General features: G+C 52.4%; 1 protein-coding gene across 8 annotated transcripts in view; it reads right to left on the bottom strand.

Moving 5' to 3' along the window:
• Positions 1-4,782: 4,782 nt before the first annotated feature.
• The window catches only part of CCDC136 (coiled-coil domain containing 136), a 27,168-nt gene continuing 9,288 nt past the window's right edge, over positions 4,783-22,662 (bottom strand). For 2 of the 8 annotated variants that reach the window (XM_047695101.1, XM_047695104.1), the window contains 14 exons: positions 21,211-21,322; positions 20,459-20,627; positions 20,048-20,188; positions 19,554-19,712; positions 19,080-19,250; positions 18,480-18,665; positions 16,627-16,821; positions 15,914-16,135; positions 13,788-14,282; positions 13,229-13,456; positions 12,869-12,937; positions 11,946-12,227; positions 10,957-11,262; positions 4,783-5,121 (listed from right to left, as the gene is read on the bottom strand). In XM_047695101.1, the coding sequence (XP_047551057.1) occupies positions 5,011-5,121; positions 10,957-11,262; positions 11,946-12,227; positions 12,869-12,937; positions 13,229-13,456; positions 13,788-14,282; positions 15,914-16,135; positions 16,627-16,821; positions 18,480-18,665; positions 19,080-19,250; positions 19,554-19,712; positions 20,048-20,188; positions 20,459-20,627; positions 21,211-21,322 (2,846 nt within the window). In that variant the 3' untranslated portion in view covers positions 4,783-5,010. Of the gene's footprint in view, positions 5,122-5,242; positions 5,486-9,043; positions 9,151-10,956; positions 11,263-11,945; positions 12,228-12,868; positions 12,938-13,228; positions 13,457-13,787; positions 14,283-15,913; positions 16,136-16,626; positions 16,822-18,479; positions 18,666-19,079; positions 19,251-19,553; positions 19,713-20,047; positions 20,189-20,458; positions 20,628-21,210; positions 21,323-22,662 lie in introns of those variants that run through there. The other 6 variants (XM_047695102.1, XM_047695103.1, XR_007121536.1 and 3 more) reach the window with 6 other exon arrangements.

Raw genomic sequence — 22,662 nt, 5'->3', positions numbered from 1 at the left:
CTCCGGCCTGGGTCTGCGGCCCAGGCGGGGCTCGGTCCCCGCGCCACTGCCGCGCTGTGGACGTGGATCGCAGAGATGGAAGGCGAGGGGTGAAAGCACGCAGTACCCCCAAACTAAGCATTGCCCGGGCGAGATGAAATACACCCCTTTCAGAGGCTGTGGGACCAAAGAGATAAATGGGGAAACTGAGGACAGTGGTTGGAACCAAACACACTGAACTAGTGTTGACAGACTTTTCTGGATGAATTGGTGGCAGGGCCCTTGACAGGGCCTGGGAGTCCTGGCTGTTGGCCCAGGCTATTGTCCACCTGCAGGGGAAAGGAAGTGTGTGTGCTTGTGTACAGATGGACTGAGAGGAAGCAGTGACACTGCCCAGGCCAATCAGGGAGAAGTCTTGGGGGTGCTCCACTTTACAGGTAGAAAAGCCTCGTTTGAAGCCCAAACCCAGGGTCCCAGGGGGAAGACTGAGGCTGCCCCTGACTCAGTGTCCCTGTCACCAGCCCGCTTGGCCTCATCCTCTCAGAATGAAGCTGAGCTCAGGAAAAGAGTACCTGGTGAGTCAGACTGTGTCTACCCCCACTCCCCCCATGTCTGACTCAACCAAGGTGATGAGAGGGCAGTGAGAGACTCTGCCCCATTGTGCCAGGGAGCCCCCTAGGCAATGTGCCCATTTGGGCCACAGGCAGATCCTTCCAGCAAAAGGGCGGGTTAGCCAGACAGAAACAGGGAGATCCCAGCCCAGAACAGCCAAGGGGAAATGTGACAAGGCTGGTGGGCAGGGAGAGCCCAAGCAAGCCAGCCAGAAAGCCTAGGCAGGACTGGGCTCAGGGTAAGTCAAGGGTAGCTGGAGGCCTACGGTATGGTGATAGCAAGGAAACTGAGGCACTCGGACAGCGGAGCTGCTTGGAGCGAGGTGAAAGCGCCACAGAACGGACTTGTGTGGAGAATATGTGGTCTGCAGTTCTGTAGCGTACATGCGTTTCATATGTCCTGGTGCCCCTTTTAGGCCAAACTTCCTCAACTGCCCCATCCTTCTTGACCCAGTAAGTTTGGGCCAGATAGTCCCCAATTCAGACTGTGTGGTGATTGGAATTGGGAAGGTTCTGGGACCTTTTCGGTGAATCATTCTTATTCCTCTTCAACCCCCAGGCATCATGAAAAGAGGAGTGAGGATATCTTTTAGGGCTTTCTCTTCAAGGGCAGAATGAAGGCAGTCCCTGTTCCAGAGCTCAGAAACAAGTTCAGGGGTTTTGTGGGGGGCAGTGCTTATGGTAAAAGGTGTCCATGAATGATTTCTATCCCTTCTCATTAGGTAGGGAGGGGGAGGAGCAGAGAAGGGACCAGAAACAGAAAAGGGACCTGCTGTGTGTGACTTGGGAGGGGGGGAAGCTCTGGGGGCCCTGATAGTGACAGGCGAGGTATAAATAGCTTGGGCCCTGTGGCTCATGTTCTGTCGGCTGCCTGTGACGAGGTGCTCAGGAATTCCACTCTCCTGTTGGCACCCCCCATCTCCAGAACGCTCATTCCCCCATGCCACCTTTGTCCCCTGTCCAAAACCAACCGTTGGGCATCAGTGCTGACTGTCTGCTTGAGAGGCTGAGCTCTCCTGTGGAGGGATGCCCGGCTGGAGACACATGACACATAGCTGGGTCTCACAGTGAAGTGTGTGCGCGCGCGCGTGTGTGTGTAAAAAGGTAGACATTTGATACCCAGTCTGAGGTGCCAGCTCAGGGTTCAGTGAGGTTGTCTTTGAAGCCCTGATGAAGAAGCTAAGGTACAGATCTGAGGCATCGCTCCTGGGGAGGAGAGGAAGGGGTAGGGTGGGTTTGCTTGGAGCAGACAGGCTCTTTACAAACTCTACTGGCTCACAGTCCTGTTTTGTGGGCATTACCTGAGGTTCCCCAGTAAGTTAAGGGCACCTCTTAAGGGGCGGGGGGATTTCAGAGGGGAAGCCAGTGAGTGAACTCCCAAGTATAGCCTCCCCCCTCTCTCCCCTCTCTCTCCTCCTTCTCCTTCCCTCTGTACAAGAGAGGTTAGTGTGTGGCTCCAGGGGAGTAAGTGAATGGTTGGCAGACAAGGGTGCCCAGTGCCAAGGATGGTTCCCGGCATCCTTCTCACCCCCTCCCACAGAAACCCGAACCTGTTGCTCTCCAGGATAAATCGGGGCCTGACTCAGGCCCCAGCCAGCCAGTCACAGTCAGCCTGACCCAGGCGCAGGCTGGTGACTCAGCCCTCAATATAGCCCATGAGCCTGGGCCCAGCCATGAAAGCTGGAACAGACCGTGCACAATGCTGGTCCTGGGGCCTGCCAAGTGAGGCCCTCCTCCCTGAGAAGGGCTGATGTGCTCCTCCCTGAGGCAGGCAGGGGCCCAGAGAGGGTTTACAGGGGGTTTCATCAGCTGAGTATTTGGGGAGTGCTGGCTGGGGCCACAGGCCGTTTATAGCCCCCTGACTCACCACCCACTGACCTGTCTCAGGAGACCAGGTTGCCTGGCCATTCACCTGCCCCTGCCTTTCCCATCAAGGGACACCAGCCACCGACACTGGCCATATTTAACTTGGGCTGAGTGGAATCGAAGTGACCAGGTCTAATGGGCCATGTCTGAAAATCTTGTTTTTCTGGAGCCAGGGACATTTCCACAGACACCTGGGATGATACCAGGTTGGCCAGACTCAGAGTTGGCACTCTGATCAATCAGTGATACCAACTGTGGCCCTTGCGTACGTGCCAGGGACTCTGCGGGAGGCTGGAAAGAGCCAGAGCCTGGTTCTAGCCTCTTCACTTCTGGCTCCTGCAACCTTGGCCAGGTCATAGAATGCCTTAAGACTTCAGTTTTCTCATCTGTAAAATGGAGTTAATAGTACCCTCATAGGGTTTTTTTTGTTTTGTTTTGTTTTGTTTTTAATTGAAGATGAAAGGAGGTAACATGTGAAGAGAGACCTCTTTACTCTGGCAACGATGTATCAACAGGACCAGGAGGCACAAAGCCCAGTGACGAAGGGGACGGGTTTCTTAAATGAGCCAACGGGGCAAGTGTCCTAACGGGAAAAGTTCTGTATTCTAAGCAAAAAGGCTGGGGAAAAGCAGGACCACTTTCCCTCCATTGCTCAGGCTCTTGGCTCAGGCCTGGGAAGGAACAGATAAAGTCCCAACTGGAGGCTAACTACCTACCAGACCATGACCTCCATCTTGGTTTCTAATTCCAAGTGAAATCACTGATCCTCACTGGTAGGTAATCTTCCAGCCCTTTCCACCACACGTTATCCAGCCAACTTCTGGCTGGAGTAAAGTGGATAAAAAAACAGAAACAGGGTCTCACTACACTCAACAGCAAGAGGCCAGTGGTACGCAGTGGGTTGTGAAAGAATTTTCCAATTTAGGTTACAACTGAGGACACACCACCTAACGCGACCGAGTGCAGTTCTTCCCGAATTTTTGCTGTGCAGACTAATCAACTGGGGATCTTGTTAAAATGTGGATTCTGTGTCAGGAAGTCTGGGGAGGGGGCTGAGGGTCTGCCTTTCTAACAAGCTGACCATGCTAGTGTGTGGACCACCCTTCGAGCAGCAAGAGGTGAGGCTAAATCAGTACGGTCTTCCAAGAGGAGTCATTAAAAGGGAAGCAAAAGGCTGCCCCGGGGGCAGCCATGTTTATAGGGGCTGGTCACGATGTTAGCACTGGCCCCAGGCCCCTTAGGAAAAGGCCAAGCGAGAAGTGAATTCGTTTCATGCTTAGCGGTGCCCACCACCGTGCCTCATCCTATAGGTATGCGTGGCTTTGGGTATTTGGGCTGATGGAACAAGCTCATTTGGCGCCAGGCAGCAAAGAGGCAGAGAGAAGGCTTCTAGGAAAGCAGCAGTCACAGAGCTGTTTCGCCCACGGTGGCTTATGAATACCCTCGGGGCCTCTCCTATGGAAGCATTCATATGGAACAGCAGATCACAAGGGGTTCCACAGAAAGGAAGGCAAACAAGGACTCTCAGAAGTTATCCACATCGTTCTGCTTGTCCCCACTTTGATCCACTCTCCATCCTCTTTGCCCTGCTCTCAATTTCAGGGGACTGACTTGACATCACCTGGGCTCTCTGGCTCCCAGCTGGGATTAGCCAGTGAGAGGGGTCAAGAGGAATGTGGCAGGTGGGAAGAGAGGGTGTCAGGCCCTGACAAGGGCTGTACCTCCCTCCCTGTGGGTCTGGGGTCCCTTTCCAGGCCTCTAGGCCTTGCTTCCTCCACCCCACTTCGGGCCCAGGATGGGAGACACTGGCTGGTGCCCCGGGGACTTCACTATTCCTTGCTGGTTCTCTTAAATCTTCCTATGTACGGAGTCCCTTCGAGAAGCCCTCTTCAAGTTCAAGCTGAGTGTGTCACCTCTTCACTGTGTGACCCTACATGATCAGTAAGTCCTGAGGATCCCATGGGGAGTCACAAGGACCGAGCCACGAAGGCTTGCAAGCAGATCTTCTCAGGGCGCTCTTCTCACTGCAGATGGGTGTGGGCATGGGCCCCGGGGCAAGTCATTGGACCCCCCTTCACACAGAGAACCCAGCTCATTCCATTCCTGTGCCTGGAAGAGCCCCTGGAGACAGGGTCTCTGGGTGCAGACCAGTGGGTCTGCAATCCGGCTGGCAGCACAAGGACTGTCCCCCCAATCCCTGAGGTCATCTGTAGGGTGAGAAATATTTAGGAACCAGATCCTTACGTGAGATCCCTGGTGGAAGGGGAACCGCTCTATCCTGATTGTGTTCTGAGGTGTTTAACAAAGAAAAAGCCACAGAGTCTCAGGTAATTAGGTTGATATTTAATGACACAGAACCCAGGTTCTTATACAAGGCAGGAGATGGCAGCCAGCAGCTCCCCATAACCTTTCCAGCCTGGGTGACTGAGGCTAAGGAGATGGGGGACACATGGGACACATGGGTGGGGTGGGGGCTCTGGCACAGTGTGTCCTGCCCAAAGCTGAGGGTAGTGGCCACTGGGGATCTGCCCCCTCGGCTGGCCCAGGTCTGCCATCACTCCATGAGGCAGAACTCTGACTCCTGCGGTCGCATGTTGGGTAACACATACAGAGCCACAGCCGCAATAGCCAAGAACACCATAGGCTTCCACATCCCAAACATGTTCTGTGGGGACCAAAGACAAATGGTGAGTGCCCGGCCTTTGGAACCCTTCCCTAAGCCAGAGAGTGCCCTGTCTACCAGCACTGGAGAGACATCAGAGACCTCACAGTCTGGTCTCCCTCACCTCCTGGGAAACCGGAGTCAATGTGGTCTTAGTTCCGGCGGAGCTAGGTACCCGGAAGTATCACTGGAGGTGGCTGCGTATACTCCTGCCCCGTGGAATGAGGACAATACCAGTTCCTGGGTGCAGGAGCAAGCTCGGGAGGCAGACCAAAGAGCATCCGATGGTTGCAATGAGAAAGGACCGAGCGCCACGGCAAGACAAAGAGGGTCAACTGGGGCCTTTGGGAAAAGCCTGACTGGCTTCCTGCAGGAGCCACAAACTCCATCAAAAGGATAAGACCGAGGGGGCGGTAAAGAAAGCACGCCACAGAGTGCAGGCAAACAGGAGGTTCTTAGGAAGCCCAAACCTTTTTTGGACAATGATGTTGGTTTGAGGAAACTCAAGGAAGCCAGTCACCGGCCATGGGAGACAGATGCCTTAAAAGACCCCTGGGCACCACCGTACTGACGGACTTCCTGAGCACGGGCCAGTGTGCTGACGCCTCCAAACACTGCAGGCCACAGCGAATCCCGCTGACTTGTGGGACAATCAAGTAGCATCCTTTAGGGAACATGAAATTGTGGGCAATACCTACTTGGGGAAATAGTTTCTGTTATTACTTTCGTTACTGTATTACTTGAAAGACAGGATTTGGGCTGAGTCGTAAGCTATGGTGTACTAACAGAAGGATGATTTTAGATGAAAGCAGAGCAGAGTACTGATGCTGAGAAGGCATTTGCTCAGAGAATAATGGAACTAAAAAGAGGATTTTAACCCCTCTACAAAAAGCAAAGGAGTCTACGTTTGTAGAAACGGTTACTAAAAAGAGCAACACAAATGAAATGGAAAGCGAAACAATGCTAGAGGTGGATATACAGAGTAATTTATATAATAACTGGAAAGGAAGCTAGAAAAAGCATTTACACGCTCAGATGTGTATGTCCTAATGCACACTGCTGAAAAAGTCAGTCCAGTGTTCCTAAAGGAGGACAAAGCAGGGCGCCTGTGTGGTTCATTGGGTTAAACATCTGACTCTGGATTTCAGCTCAGGTCATGATCTCAGGGTCTAGCCCGGCATTGGGCATGGAGCCTGCTTGGGATTCTCTTTCTCTCTCTGCCCCCCTCCTTAAATAAATAAAATTAAATTTTTTTTAAAAAGGGACAGAGTTAGACCCATAAATGTGAACTGCTACCCTTTATACCAGTCAGAGGCAAGTTCCGGATGGCTGAGTGGAGGACTGGTCCCAAAGGTGTAAATCACATCAGGCTTTCCTTTAGACTAGGTTACTAAGTTGACAGATAAAAGAAATGTTTTTGGATTTTATCAAGACATCTGACAGATCTTCCATGATCTCCTTGGAGAGAAGGAGAGGAAGTAAGAGTATGGTCCCAGCACAGGCTGCTGTGTGACCATCTGTTAGGGGACCAGTGAACTGGATAAAAGAGAGCCTGGAGAGACAACACCCCAGAGGCTAGGCCCTCATCTTTAATGTGCATGAACAGGGTGCCTGGCTGGTTACATTGAAAGAGCATGTGACTCCTGATCTCAGTGTGGTGAGTTCAAGTCCTAGGTGGGTGTAGAGATCACTTAAATAAATAAAACTTAAAAAAAAAAAATGCACATGAACATATGAAGGTAGGCTGGTCGCCCTTGAGGAGGATGTGGAGCAGGCAGGGAAATGCATAATTTGAAACTACAAGGTCAAGATTAAAAAAAGAAAAAACAAACCCAAACTCCACATGTTAGTATACCTAATAGGAATGAATAAAAAATTCTGCCTCAGATCCAAAAAGTCAAGTGCAGGGAGAGAATGGGGAGAGGACACTTAGCATATGCGATACACAAAGGGGCCTTATAAACAATACAGGCAGAGAGTTAACAACATGACATTAGTTGTCAAGAGAGCTGATGCCACTGGAGACTGAAGAGAAGTGTGGAGTCTTCCTAATTACGTGGAAGCAACCATGGAAAGCTGTTCAAACTGAGGAGAGACAGCAAGGGGGAAGCAAGGCTGGAATTTTAGTTGTTGCTAACATTAGTCCTTAGAATCCAATTCACGATTCACTGGCAGTATGACCTGACCTCGCCATGCCTTAGCTTTATTACATATAAAATGATAACAAAAGCCACCTCGTTGGGTTCTTGCAAAGATTAAATGAGTTAATACATTTAGGGTGATTAGAACAGTGCCAGGCGCATAGTATGTAGAATGTAAGTATAGGCTTTTTAAATCATTTACGAGGTGTTTTATCATTTATGAAGCACTTTCATAAACATGAACTCCTGTGATCCTCATGTGAGGAAGGCAGAGGTTTTACCATTCTTTGCTGCCATTTGAAGAAGTTAATTTTCCCGTTCCACATTTTGCCCACTGGGACTAAGCAGTAAGAGGCAGAGACAGACGGGGCCAGGTTCTCACCTGTCAGCCACACTGCCTACGCGCTACACTGCCTTAGCTCCTGGACTGGGAGTTGCAGAGTGGGGCACAGCCAGGCTTCCCAAGAGCACCCTGACCCTGGAGCTCCTTCTCTCACTCTGCGTGGGCTTGGCTGAGGAGCAGAAAGATTATAGCCTAATGTTTTGGGTCTCCTCCTCTAGGGACTGAGAAATCTCGATGCAGACTGGGTAAGAACAGGTATAAGGAGGGACCCTATTGCTAAAGGAGTCAGACTGTTTTGGGGAGTAAGTGGAACATTTTAAAGAGGAGAAAGGATGAAGAGGGAAAAAATAGGAGAAGGAAGGAGAAAAGGAGGCTGGTGAGTGCTACCGACACACGCATCAGCCGCTGCCCCAACCTGTGCATTAAGCCAGCTGCACTCCATTTGCAGGGGTAAGAAGGGAGGGAGGGAAGTGGAGGCAGGGAGCAGGGGAGCAGGAGAAAGGAGCCAGAACAGGCCAGGAGAGAATACTTTATGGGTTCCAAAGACAGGTGGAAGAACCCTAGGGCTCTATCTTGGGCCCCAAGACCACATTCTGCCTCCTAAATTTGGTATCCTGTTGACAGACCAGATTACATGGACAGAGGCCAAATGGAAGGTGCCCAGAATATGTCAGCCTTGGTGCCCTGAGAATACTTCCGTCTCCTTATTTTCCCCAGCGCCACACTCTGTCGAGAGAGCCTGGCTTGGGCAGGCAATTACAATAGAGTCTGGACCCAAAAGGGAACTAGAAGATATTTCCTGGCATTCTGGTTCTGATTCTTCTGAAGACCAGAAGCCCCACACCAGAGAACTTCTCAGTAGAAAGAACACAACATGGTAGTGGTCCCTGTTCCATTTTCACCACGTTGGAGGACAAACGGAGCCTGCCCTCAGACACAGCCCCTGGGCAGGGGTTAGGGTTGCAGCTGGGTCACAGCGCTCCAGAATTCCCCTCTCAACCAACGGGGGAGGCAGTGATGCCTTGTTTTGCCATCCTGGGTGGTGATGGTAGTGAGAGCTGGGTTCTGGGGCCAAACAAAGACAAAGAGCACTCAGGCAGCCTCACAGACAGACATCAGCTCATCAGAAGCGATCAGGCATTTTTCAAAGTAGCAACAGTGCCGAGATCATCCAAAGTTTTCCCAGCCACAGGACAGAAATTCAAACCGTGTCAGCAGTATGCATTCTAACTCACTGTATGTTAGGAAGACATGCTCAGAGGTGCTACGGGCTCTGCAGCAGCCCAAGGAGAAACCAAGGCTAAACTTCAGCCCTGAGTATCCTGCTGTCAAATGCTAAAAGCAAGAAGTAAGCAAGTGAGAGAAAGGGGGAAAGAGGAGAGGCCAGGGCAACCTGCACCCTCCCTCTACCCCTCGGAAGGAGAGGACTCGATACCAGTACCTGTGTTAGGACGACGTCTCGGCCCACCAGCACCAGAGCAAAGCCGATATGACCACCAGGCCTACAAGAGGCAAGGAGAAGATGGGGGGCTCGGGGGCAGGGGATGGCTGCAACATATCAAATGAGAAGGAAGCACAAGGAGAGGCCAGGAGATGGGGGGGTGTGGTATAAAAAGACAGCAACACATGAGTCCAACGGATAATGAAGATGAGAAAACAAAGGGAAAAGAGAAAGAGATCAAGAGGTTAAACAACAGGCAGTGAGGGCAGCCATATCTCTCCTCTGCGCCCAGGCCTGGATCTTCCCACTGGCAGCCTGTGGAGAATGCAGACCTGAATGGGTTAAGCAGCTGCTCAGGGCCAAACCAGGTGGTGGGGCCAGTCTCCTGGCTTGCCACACCCCTTGCACATCTTGGTCAAGCAGGGGTGATCTGCACTATACGTTCTTACAGGTCAGCAACTCTGAAAAAGGGAAGCTCCGAGAGTGAAGCCGGGCTCTCCAGATGAGGAGGACGTATACTTCTCCTGGGTCACTCAGTCTCCTGCCTGGCCACCTGTCCCTCCGTTAGCCCACATGCTCTGGCGGCTCTCCACCAAATCTCCCATGTCCTGGGCCCTGGTCCCTGTGATCCCCGAGGAGTCTAATGCTGTTGTTGTGAGACAAAATGCACTAGAACAGGCTGACAGTGGAGAAGTGCTAGTTCTTCGACCGCAACGATCTTCCAGAGAGAAAGTGAATTCGCACACAGTAACGTACACCATTAGAGCGGCCCACAAAAGATGCAGGACGCGAGGAGGCAAAGGGATGCCTCCACGTGTAGACAAAAGGAATGTGCTTGACTTTGAAGTACAAGGATCCACCTGGCGTTTAGAGATGTGGCACCCAAGGCAAGGAGACTGCAGAGGCTCTGAACCAGTTGTGGTGAAATATGATGAATTCGAAGAAATAGAGCACTGGGGAAGAGGCTGCGGTTGCTCCTACTTTTTACATCCTAAGTAATGGTCCTCTGCCACAAGGTTAACAGAGAACTGCACGCTAGATCCTTAGCCACTGCCGCAGACTAAGCTGCCAGAAAATTCCAGATAGCCTCAGAGCTGACTGGGACATCCCACCACAAGAGACTTATTTTCTTCCCCTGTGTTTAGAGAGACGCAAAACTGAGATTCAGGAAGCACTCACTCTTCAGGGAATCAGAGCCCCCAGTCAACCTCAACTAGTGCAGGAATTCGGAAGTACCAGTAGTTAAAATATAGACATACTTCTGTACGGTTGGTACGTTACCCAGAATACTCTCATCCCAACCTCTCAGATCCAGCAGGTAAAGGGTTAGGGCTCTGGCTGCTCTCCCCAGACTGGCCCATAACCCCTGCTGTGCAGACTAAAACATTCTATTACTTCGGACAGCCCCCCACCATGCCCTGTAATCCACAGAACCCTGAGCCACACCTGCCTCCCCACACTCCTAACAGCCAACAGAGGTCAACCTAGCAGGGCAGCTCCAGGAGGCAGGCCCGAGCGACTGACACAGGCTGGCCAAGAGCCTGAAGCCGGCCTCACACCGTGGGCTCCTCCGCGCAGCACCAAGTGAGGGGCGAAGAACCTCCTGATGGAAGGAACGAGGGCGACTGGAGGCGAAAGGAGGGAGGACTGCAACGGCCCCACCCTGGCTCCCAGAAAAGGTGATCTCTGAGATGGGTCCACAGCAAAGTGCTCTCAACCCACCACCGGCCGTGGAGGGCCCACTTCCAGCACTCCCGGCTCCATCTCCACTCTCCCTAAGCGCGGGGCCCCAGGGCTGGCGGGCCTGGACGCTCCTGCAGAAGTCCGTCCTCGGGCGGGGTCACCCCGCCACACCAGGGCACCTGAGGCCCAGAGCCCACTTCCCACTCGATCCAGCCTTCGACCGTGGTTACCTTTTTGCTCTCAGAAAGCTTGAGGGGGTTGTTTCCCTCTGAAGCTTCGGGGCAAGCGTCATTGTCGCTCTCATCTTTGCCGTCTTCTTCCTTGCCCTCCTGCTCTTGGGACTCTTCGTAACAGCCCTCCTCAGCTTTTGGGGACCTCATCTCCGTAGGCTCTGACGGCACAGAAACCAGTTCATTGCAGGAGTCCTGCTTCATGTCCTTTTTGATTTCCTCCTCCTTTTCCTCCTCTACTTCCTCTTGTAGTAGACCATCTAAATCCGTGTGGCTGGCCTTGTAGTACAACACCACCTCCAGACTCTGTGGGTGGAGGCAGGGCAGGATGGGGGCTGCAGTCATCGCGAAGATGCCTACCCTCGTGACAAAGCCGGGCTAGCTCAAGAGCGCTTGGGTCCCCAGCCTGGCACAGTGCGCAGGCAGCACTGCGTCTCTCCCTGTGCAGCGTGTGGAGGGCAGTCATGCCTGGCCTCTCTGGACCCACATGGCCATCTGGCCACTAGCCATTTCGGACAGCCACCAGAGCTACAATCTTGGGCTCTGCCCCTCAACCACCGCCTCTGACCCCTGCAGAGCGATGGCGACTCCTACTTTTCCCTTCTCCTCCTCACTTCTCACGTCTGAGTACGCCACTGCTTTGAATACGTTCCTTCTCTTCATCCATTGGGCCCCCCTCTTGGGCATGTAACCCAGGAAGAAAAGGGGCCCCAGGAGATGGGGCTGAGCTCATGGGAGCCGTCGTCCATCCTGGGGGCTGTGGTCCTTTGGGGCTGTGTCCCCAGGTATGAGTGGTCTGTGTTCCACTCCCCTTAACTTCATAAGAAAAGGGTGTATGGAATTGCTACCAAGCAGGAACTACTTTAATACAGGAAAGAGACCAGAAGCTTCTCTACAAATACCTCATCTGGCCGGGATGGTGGTGGTGCTGATTTTTCTAAGATCTCCTCTGCCTTTCTGCTTATCAGGCTCCTAAGGTTATCACTCACCTTTTCGTTCTCACAGCTGCCCTCAGAATCGGCCAGGCTTGGTTTGGTCCCCTTTTTATTTTTAACCCCGTTGGCATTTTTGTTCATATTCTCGTTGCCACTTTTCCCCCTGGTTTCTCTGGCAATGGAGGGCTTCTTCTCCTTGAGCTGGCGGAGCTCTTCCTGGCAACACTGTAGCTGGCCCTCCAGCTGCTCCTGCACGGCCAGAAGCCGCCCCTGCTCGTCCATGCTCTCCTGGTACTGCAGCTGCAGCTCCCGCAGCTTGGCCTGCAGCTCCTTGATCTGCGGGGGGCGGATGGCCGGTCACCTCCAGCCCCACCCGGCCGGTTAGCCAGGCCCTGCCCTCCGGTCCCTGCCTCACAGTTTGCCCTGCTAAGGCCCACGGGGCAGTAGACAAGAGAGGAAACGTTAAACTGTAGGATACTATGAGCCTCTAAGGCGGTTTCAGAAATAGCTGACGATTTACATCTAATGGGGTCAAAAAAGGATGATTTAAATTACGTTTTCACTGGGACCTGTCTGGACGGCTTTTTTGATGGAAGCCCCGGCTTCGCCCAAGCTATTTCTCTGCCAGGTGTGACTACCTGAGGAAACGTGCGGTCCACTCCTGAGACTGTGCCTGGGCTCCTGCACCTCACCCTAGAAACAGAGGCAAATTGCAACCCTGCTCCCTAATTTCTGGTTTTGTCTTCCCTGACTCCCGGCATCACAGTCTCCCTGGTAGGGGACAATACTAAGCAAGCGAGGCCCTCGGACTGACTGTGGTCCGAACTCTCCCGTGCACACAGTGAGTCCCGCTGGACTGTGGACTACTCCTGGGCAGAAAGCACGCCTTCTGTCCCATCCCTCACGGATGCAGAGCACCCTTCTCGGCATCGTAAGGGATCCGAAAGGAGGTGAGGCTCTGCCCTCAAGGTACTTACAGTCCAGTTGAAGAGACAAGTACACCCAAAATAACTAAAGGTGAAAAAATACATCTCTGTAGAAGTGCTCTGGGACACAGCCAAAGAGAGAAGTGGCAAAAGGAAAAAGAGAAAAATTATTCGGAGTCCTGCTGATGAGTACACCTGAACACAGCAAGCACCTGAGCAACGCCCACCAGGGCTACGGCAGGGCACCTGGATTCCGCCCCTGCTCTGACTGAGAAGGCAGCAGCAATGACACAGAGCAGGCAGAGGGCTCTCAGCACTCCTTCCTCAGCCTCCCTGAAATGGCCAGGGCCTGTGGCCTGCTCTGGTTCTAGGGACTCCTAGAAGAAACCTTGCCTCCCAGATAGCAGTTACCTCGCTCTTGTCCTTGTCGTTGGGGGAGGCAGTGGGCTTCTCAAGACTTTCCATGCATTCCTTGAATTCCTTTTCACAGGCGGCCAGCTCTTCCTTCAGCTCTTTCTGACTGTCTACCAGCTTTTGCAGCCGGTCTTGCAGCCGGTCGTGTTCCTCCTGGCTGAGCTGGTACATGGCCTGCACACCCTGCAGCTTGATCACCACCGTGGCGACCATGTCCTCACAGCGCTGCGGAGGGCGAAGGAGTAATGACCTTGGGGAGAAGGACCTGCCCTCTGGCCCACTCGCTTCCCTAGGCCCCATCCTGGGTACGGAACAATGCGGCAGGGATCTGAAGCCGCCCCGGGGCTAATTCTGCGTTTGTTCCGTAAAGCACCATCGCTGTGATGGGAGCATCTCCATGTTAGACAGACAGGGTGCCTCATCCATTGCCAGTGACACAGCTCGGCTCTGACCCTGCCGCCCTCCTCACTTCTCGAACCCTTCCCTGGTGACTTATCTCTTAGTAAGACGGGAGGCTTCTCTCTCCCTGTCTGACCTCTCAACTGGCTACTTTTACCTCCATGTCTTCAGGCTCGTTGGGTTCACCATCGGTGCTGCTACTGTAACTCCTGTGACCGGTGTCCGAGCTAGTGCTGCTGCCGTAACTCTTCTTGTAGATGACGCTGCTGCTTCTGCTGCCATAATTCTTCTCACTGCTCTCCTGGGCACTGCTGCTGCTGTTATAGCTCTTGAGAAAGCTCTCACTGCTGGCCTGGGTGCTACCGTAGCTCTTGTGATAGCTCTCGCTCTCCTCGACGCTGCTCCCGTAACTCTTGCGATAGTTCTCGCTGCTGGAGGCCACGCTGCCATGGTTCTTCCCCAGGCTCATTCTGCTGGAGGGGGACTGGACCTGGAGCAGCTGCATTTCTTCCAGGCAGAGCTGCAGGTCGGCCTGCAGCCTCTTCCGCTCCTCGAGGAGCCTGCCCTGCTCCTGCTGCAGCAGCTCCTGCTCAGCCTGCGTGCCTTCATAGAGCGCCTGCAGAGCCTGCATCTGGGCGATGATCAGCTTGGACTGCGGCGGGGTGGGTGGGGAGACATTACCATTACTCTAGACATTGCCATCCTTCTCGACACACCCCTCCTGGGGCGGATGTGTGAAAGCCCGCGTCAGACACCGGCATGCCTACACCCCAGTCTCCCCAGAGCCTAGGTCTGTAATTGCCTGCAGCTACTGGCACGTGTCAGTCACTTGCTTACAGGGGAAAATCCACTCAGGAAAGATAATGTACAATTTCCAGGCTCCCATTTCTGCTGGTTTCTAAACTGTGGTACGTCCCTCTCTCCTTCAGGCAGAGCTGGAAGAGTATCAACAACACTCTGGCTCCCTACCCTACCCTCTTCACAGTCAGGCCATACCCATTATCCTGACCTTGGGGCTCAGGCCCTTCCCTTGCCCCCAATTCTAAAATCAGCCCTGGCCTTGATTGTGAGCCTGCAAGAATGCCTCCCTCAGAAGATGTGGACCTGGAATTAAGGTCTCACTATGAGTTCCTGTACCTCCTGCCCCAATTCTGAATCTGGCCTCTGGGCATGTTTCCCAGGGCTTCTGGGCCTGGCTTCTTGGCTGCTGATGCCCAGGATGAGATCTGATCGGTTAAGGAAATAGTTATACCTGGTTCCTGGTCTCTGTGTTATCCAGGCTGAAATCTGAGGCTCCTGGAATCTGACCAAGTCTCGGTTTGGACTTCTGCAATTCCCTGGTTCTCCCTATCCAGGCTAATATTTGAATGAATAGGGCTAGCCTTAAATTGAAACGGGTGGCTCAGTGGGTTAAAGCCTCTGCCTTCAGCTCAGGTCATGATCCCAGGGTCCTGGGATCGAGCCCCACATCGGGCTCTCTGCTCAGCAGGGAGCCTGCTTCCTCCTCTCTCTCTCTCTCTCTGCCTGCCTCTCTGCCTACTTGTGATCTGTCAAATAAATAAATAAATAATCAAAAAAAAAATTGAAACTGTGTACCTGCTCTTCCTTGCCTACCCTGAGACCTCAGACCAAATGCATCCCCCAGCCCCAGACTTAGGGGGAAATCTCTATCAGTGTGACCTCAGGGGCATGACCCCTTCGTGGTGCTTGCAATGCATGGATTCCCTAGTCTAACGCTCTTGACCCGGCTGTTACTGCCATCAAAGTTCCAATGAAGACAGTATGGCCAGTAGCAGGAATGCCACAGGCTAGGAATTCTTCCCTTGGAAATGAACGGCCCCAGATCTGTCTCAGATAGAACACCAAAAGGTTATAGATTCTGATGGCTAAAAGTGTACTACTCAATTATCAACCAGCTCATGAGAAAAGGATGATATGCCTACAGTCGGTCTCAAGGAATCCAGACAAACACTAAGTTGATAGTATAAATCCGGAAAATGATGTTGAAGGGGCATCAAATCATGAGGCGATTAGATTCCCGAGTCAGCCGGGTTCTCAGTGTTCGCAGAGCTTCAGCTGGGTGTGTATCTGACTGAGGGCCTCAGGCCATAGCTAAAGCCACATCTTCATGAGCCCATGCGTGGTCATGGCTGAAGAAGGGGGCCTTAGTCTCATCCTTACTCTTGGTCAGACAGACCTTCCTAACTCTGACCCGTCCATGGAGCCCTCTGCCCTTCCAAGCTGTTGGCCCCAGAACCGTCTCCCTGCCTCTTGCTCTGTTACCTTGTCACACTTGGAGGACTTAGGTGATTTGGAATCATCGAGATTCTCCAACACATCCCGGAAACGAGACGTTTTGAAAAAATGCAGCTCTTCGTGCAGAGCTGACTGTTCCTTGAGCATGCTTTCTTGATTCTGCACCAGTTTTTTCTGCTCTTCCTGCATTCCTTGGTAGAGCAGCTGTAGTTCACACAGGTCTTGTAACTTTGTAAGGAGCTCCTGACTCTGCGAAGTGGAGTAGGAAGGAAGCGGGCAGGAGCTGTGGTAGCTACAGGGGAAGACCCGTGCCTCCTTCCTCTGGGGAACCCTTCCCTTAGGAGTCTCTGGGTTGGCTCTGAATGGCCATCTGGGACAGGGTCGCAGCGGGGGAGCGGTCTTTTATGGAGAACCGCTAGGTGAGTAGCCATGATCTCATGTGTTTGCAGGTATCCTGTAGTTTACAAAGTTCTCTCTAAGTATATTTTCTCCAGTGGGACTAAATACCTAGAGAGAAAATGCTGGACAGATTCCAGACTGTACTACGTATTTTAAGACTTAAAACACGAATCAGCTATACTGAACTTTCTGGTTTAAAGAGACTGGTGACAAGGAGGGGCTGAGACAGCAAGGAGAAGGTTCAGTCCCCACCCTGTTCTTTTTCCCAGGCGTAGTCACACCATGGAAGCTTCTCCAAGCAGCTTCTCCCTAGTTAGCCACGGCTCCCCGGCCAGGGTTACCTTCGGGAGGAGCCCGGCTTTGGGCAGTGGGAACGAGAGCCTGTGCAGCTCTTCTTGCAGCTGCCCCTGCTCCTCCTGCGTCCTCCTCTGATCCTCTAGGAGCTCGCACTGCTCCATCTGCAGCTGCCCCATCTCCTTCTGGCTGGCCTTGTACTCCTCCTGCAATTCTGTCAGTCTGGACAGCAGAGCGTCACACTGTGGGCGGGGCAGGCGCGGAGGGGCGGTTACTTGGTGAGCCGCTGCTCCGCACCGTCCGGCGGGCAGAGCCCTCCTGTGCCCTCCTGGCCCTTGTGGTTCACCGGGGGCTCCTTCCCTGTACAGTCCCCTCAGACTGACCATCCCAAGCCACGCTGCGCCCATACAGGTTTAGACACCGAACTTGGGAAACCCCAGCAGGCTGCTCAGGACCGTCTGGCTCTGCTGCAGATTCATCTACTGGTCCTTCTGAGAGCCCTGTGAGGGCAGTGTTACCAACACCCCTCCCTTCTCATGACCCCTGCCCTTTTGGCCCTTCTCTGTGATACACACCATTCTCTGGCCCTGCTGGGAATTCTAGTTCCTGTCGCTGTCATCAACCCCAACTGGTTTTATACCTAATTACACTCCTTACCAATAAAAACGTCACCTGATCTGTTCCCATTTTTGTTTTCATAATCATCTTTTTAAATCTCCAGAATATGGGCTATTGCTGAATTTGGGTTGAGAAGACTAAATTATCCCATGATTCCAAGAACTCAGACCTTCTAATATCAAACTCATCTCAATGCTGTTTTTAGGACAAGGGGAAAAGCTGGCTCCGTGTCAGCCTGCTTCTCCTGCTCCACAGCTGCTTCTACTAGGAGCAGAGGGCATGTGCAAAGCCACGGACACTCTGGCCTCTAAACTGAGCAGGGAGAGAAGGAAATGTGAGCCTGGGTGTGGAAATGTGAGCCTGGGTGTAGAAAGGCAGGTGGGCTGTTGGGAGTGGTCGAAACAACCTCCCCATTCTGGGTTTTCCAGAGGCCCTTCCCCAGGGACATAGCCTGCTGCTGGCTGCAGGAGGAGCCACTGAGTACTCTGGCAGAAGGTGACTTGCTCCACCATCTTTTGAGAATCTTGTGCCTTTTCTCCATCATGTTTCAACACCTTCCATTTCCTATCAGTGATCAGGAGCTGAAAGTGTTCAACACAGGGTAACTGATAATGGCTTGCATTTTACACACTACAGAAGAAAAGAAAATGAATAAGGAAGGCCTTACTTATCACTACCAGGATTTATTACTACAAGCCAAGTGCAAAGAAAATAGTATTCTGTTCAATTTAAAAAGGGTAAAACTCAAGTTTAGAGAAATTCGCTCCTCTGAAGTCACAGAGTAAACCCTGGAAGTACCTAAGTCCTTTGAACACCCAATCAGCACTCAGGGCACAAGACCACGTCATCTGACAAGAGCATCTGCAACTGCCTGAGAAACGTGGACCTTCTTTTTCTGGGTCTAATGAGAAAAGCTGTATATGTGGGCTTTTGTGTATGTCCTTCTCCACAAATGACAAGATATCACTGAAGTTGTAATTATGAAGGATAAATGTCAACACACATGGAATCAAGTGCAAAATCTTCAGGTGTTCAGACTGGATCCAGCTGTAGTGATCCTACTAAGCTGTAGCTTGGGCCCAAAGTCAAGATCAAGGCAAACTGTTTAAAAGTTAACAGCTAACGGTGGGACTCTGCCTCCGTTTCCTGACTGGCACACTCAGCTGTGACTTGACAGGGAGCTCATCAAGCCCCTCAGCTAGATGACTTCACCTTTTGCCCTCACACCTCCTCTCTCCAGAGGAAGTACCCAGGAGATCTCACCTCTCTTAAGTACAATTACCTTATTAGCACACTTCCCCTTGTCCTCTGGGATGGGTGTGGTGGTCTTGAGCTCCTTCAGCTCCTGCTGGCAGAGCAGGAGGTCCTGCTCGAGCTGATCATACATGTACTTCTGCCGCTCCAGCTCCTCCTTGCTGGTCTGGTACAGCCGCTTCATCTCCTGAAGCTGGGCGTGCATCTCTGCATTCTGGGGTAGGGGAGGCAGGCCCCGCCATCATCCCAGGAGCCCCTGCAGCTGCACTCTCTCCTCTCAGATGGGGACTAAAGGATCTGCTTGGTCCTTTCTGGTCCCAATTTCATCCCACTGGGGGCTTCCAGAGAGGGACCCTAACAGGCTCCACACAGGGACCTTCTGGGGTTTCCTTTTCAGGCAGGTGGGGAAGAAAGAGAGCTACCTTTTTATAGGCTGAGTTTCTGATCTAAAATCAAAGGAAGTGGAGAGCGTCATGACTCTCCGAGATCACCTTTCTGTTAGGTACCTCTTTGTGCCCCGCACCAAGGACTGGACCACAGAACTCCTACAAAGCCCCCTCCTCAGTCCTATTGCTCTCACAGAAGATTCCATTTGGCTACATTCTCCCTCACCTGGAGTTTCTTTTACCTTCTCACTGCTCTCCTGGAAGGAGGCCACGATGTCCTTGAGGCGCTGTACCTCAGCCTCATGGTAGTGCAGGTCCCCGCACAGCTGACGCTGCACCTCCAGCAGCTTATCCTTCTCGCACGTGATGTGCTGGTATTGGAGCTGCAGCTTCTGGAGCCGGCAGAGTAACTCCTGCGGTGGAGGGGGCTGTGGCAGTGGGCGCAGCGGGCCCGCCTCGGGCAGCACCTCGGGGTCAGCAACCCGCTCGCTCTTCCGCCCGAGCCCCGCTCGGACACGGCCAGTCTAAGGCCTGCCTTCTCCCTGCCCCTGGCTTACCGGCTGTCCTCTCGTCCGGCGCAGCACTCGCGGGAGGCTGGAGGCCCCTGTCGGGGGTGCGGCCCGGCTGGCAGCCGCCCTTAGTCTAACTCCGCTCTGGGCCACCTTCCCCAAAACCTCTTAGCACCTCAGTTGCCCCTCACCTCCTTTTATTGTTACCTTCTCACTTGGGCTTTCTACGCCTGTGGATTTCAAGACTTTGAGCTGCCGGAGCTCAGACTGAAGCTGGAGCTGCACCTTCAAGAGCTCATTCTGCTCATCCTGGCTAGCATCATACTTTTTCTGCAGGGCACAGAGTCTGGTCTTCAGCTCCTCGTTCTGTGGTGGGAGGATGTGGGCAGAACAGTTACTCTCGAGAAAGAGCAGACCTCTCCACAGACCAGTTTGGGTCCTTTCCAGACGCAGACATCTTGAGGAGCTCCCACAGGTCTACGGTCGGGTTTGTTCTGTGAGGCAGACACTCGGTAATGACTACCATCTCTAGAATGCAGCGCTACGTGACTTCTCCAGCTGGTCTCCAGCAGACTGTACCCTCAGTTGAGGGCAAGAGTCAGCAGAGCATAGCCTTGCCCTGCGTCCATCCTTCCCTGAAGCCGCGACTCCACAGAGGCCCTTCTGCCCTCCCCAGACGCCCATCCCCTGGCCATGGTTACCTGTGTGGCATTGTGGGAAGTCTGAAACCGGAGCACCTCGTTCTGCGCGCACTTGAGCTCCCTCTGCAGCCGCCGCTGCTCCTCCTCACTGGTCCGACGATGATGCTGTAGTTCTTGCAACTCACAACACAGCTCCTTACACTGCGCAGGAGATGGAACGGAAAGGCTGACTGAGGACAGGTGCCATGTGCCCTTTGAGAACAGGCTTGGCGGGGGGCAAAGAATAGCTTGGAGAGAAAATGACCTTCGTTTCACTGGAATGTTCACATAAGGCAAGCAAGCGAAACCCCAGAGTACTTCTGCCTGCCACAGTGCATGCCCCCTTTGCCAGCCCTGTGTCTAAGGAGGCATTTCTACCACAGGCCAGGAGAAGGTAAAAGAGAGACAACCAAGGTGCCTGCCTTCCCCTACCTTGTTCTGCATGTCATGCATCTGCTCTTCAGCTCCCAGAAGCTGTTGTCGCAACAACTGGGTTTCAGGATCAGGTTCTAGAAAATCCACTTCTGAAGTCTGAGACTCTGCTGACATCATATCCTTTAGCATGTGGGACTCCAGCCACTTTTCTGTTGCTCTTCGTGTCCTATGATCCAGAACCCCAGAGCCATGTTTGGGTAAGGGCTCTGCCTGGCATCACCTGCTAAGTGTGCTTGGTCCTGATGTCTTTATTTTAGGCAAAGATGGTAAAGAGCCTTCTACTGTGGTTTATCTCCCAAATAAACATACTGAGAAGGTAAAGAAAACGGTCCCAGCACCTCAATCAAGGCATGTTTGGCTCTGGGAGACCTAAGAGTGTTAGTCTACTTGGGCTCAGGGCTGGACCTTGTGTCGAGCCAGCTCTAATCTGGAGGACCTACACCATTAGGCTGAATCCAGGTTGTGCCGATAACGAAGGAACCACTTCTGATCAACTCTAGGGCAGAGCAAACCAAACCTCAATCCCTAGAATGGAAGAAAACTACATTTTAGCACCCTAGTCCTGAGACAGTTGGATCTCCATGCCTGCTTCTAGGTGGCATCCGTACCCTTTGAATAAGACCACTGAAAGGACCGCTGTCTAGGAGCAGAGGGACAGTCATTAGCCTGACATCTGCCTTCACTAGTTCTACTCAAGAGACAAGCCCAAAATGGAGTCCTGCAGAGTCCCCCCAGCCTGCTGGCTGTACCTCTCACTCTCCAGATCCGCAAGCTGCCCTGTGAGGCTACTGTTGCTCTCCTGCAGGGCCCGGTACTCCTCGTTCAGGAAGCGGTAGCGTTCCCGCAGTTGCTGCAGCTCTTCTGCAGGGGACAAATGGAGACATGTGAGATCCCAGGGAAGAAGCACTGGTAATCAGCCCCTAATTTGCCTGCATAAAATATCGGACCGCAGAAGGCTGAATAGCTTCTCTTTTCCTAAAGACAGAAGAGACACCATGTGCAGTGGCTTGGAAGACAAGGCCCCAAAATTACACACTGCTCTGTGTCTGTGTCCTCGTTCAGGTAGCTGCCCTTCTTTTCATCTGCCTAGAAGATCTGCCCCGGGTACCCATCTTCAAAACCTCAACCAAGGCAGAGTCTTGAGATTTTAGGAGCTTGTGAAGGTTTCCACTGAGTTTCTGGGTTATCATAGTTTAACTTTCCATTGAACTGTTTATGATTACCTTCCCATTACTCTTTTAGTACAAGAGCTGAGGGATGTGAACTGCCAGATGTCACACTGCCAGTCTTGGCCCTCTGGAGACAACACCGGCATCTCAAACATCCTTTTACTTACTCTATCACCACACCAAATACACTAGCCAGCATGTGGTCAAGAATTCTAATGATCTTTTATCTGCTGACAGAAAAGCCCATCCCAACCAGACTCATATATCATCCTCAATCATCAGCACAGATCTCGTTGAAATGCCCCAGCACATGTTCTTAAGTACCAGGTACCAATACTTCTTAAAGCTGCAATCATGGGCACCTGGATGGCTCAGTCGGTTGAGCGACTGCCTTCAGCTCAGGTGATGATACCAGGGTCTTGGGATCGAGCCCTACATCGGGCTCCCTGCTCAGCATGGAGTCTACTTGTCCCTCTCCTTCTGACCCTCCCCGTGTTCATGCTCTCTTTCTCCAATAAGTAGATAAAATCTTAAAAAAAAAATAAAGCTGCAATCATATAAACACCCCAACTATTGTTTCTTCCTGATTAAGAAATTATTTATCTTACGGGAGCCTGGGTGGCTCAGTCAGTTAAGCACCGGCCTTTGGCTCAGGTCATGATCCCATGGTCCTGGGATCAAGCCCTGCATCGGGCTCCTTGCTCAGAAGGAGCTCCCCCTGCTTGTGTTTGCTCCTTCTCTCAAATAAATAAAATCTTTTTTAAAAAATAGTTGTTTTCTTTTTTTTTTTTAAGATTGTATTAGTTTATTTGACAGAGAGAGAGAGATCGAGTGCACAAGCAGGCAGAGCAGCAAGCAGAAGGAGAGGGAGAGGCAGGCTCTCCACGGAGCAGAGAGCCCAATGTGGGGTTTGATCATGACCCAAGCCAAAGGCAGACACTCAACCAACTGAGCCACCCAGGTGCCCCTCAAATAAATAAAATCTTAAAAAAAAAAAAAAGAATTATATCTCTTAGAATACCAATTCTACTG

The sequence above is a fragment of the Lutra lutra genome, chromosome 11, assembly GCF_902655055.1.
Source record: "Lutra lutra chromosome 11, mLutLut1.2, whole genome shotgun sequence".
In the NCBI taxonomy this organism is placed as follows: domain Eukaryota; kingdom Metazoa; phylum Chordata; class Mammalia; order Carnivora; family Mustelidae; genus Lutra; species Lutra lutra.
Note: the sequence above shows the minus strand (reverse complement) of the source record. Positions and strands in the feature narration are given on the sequence as shown.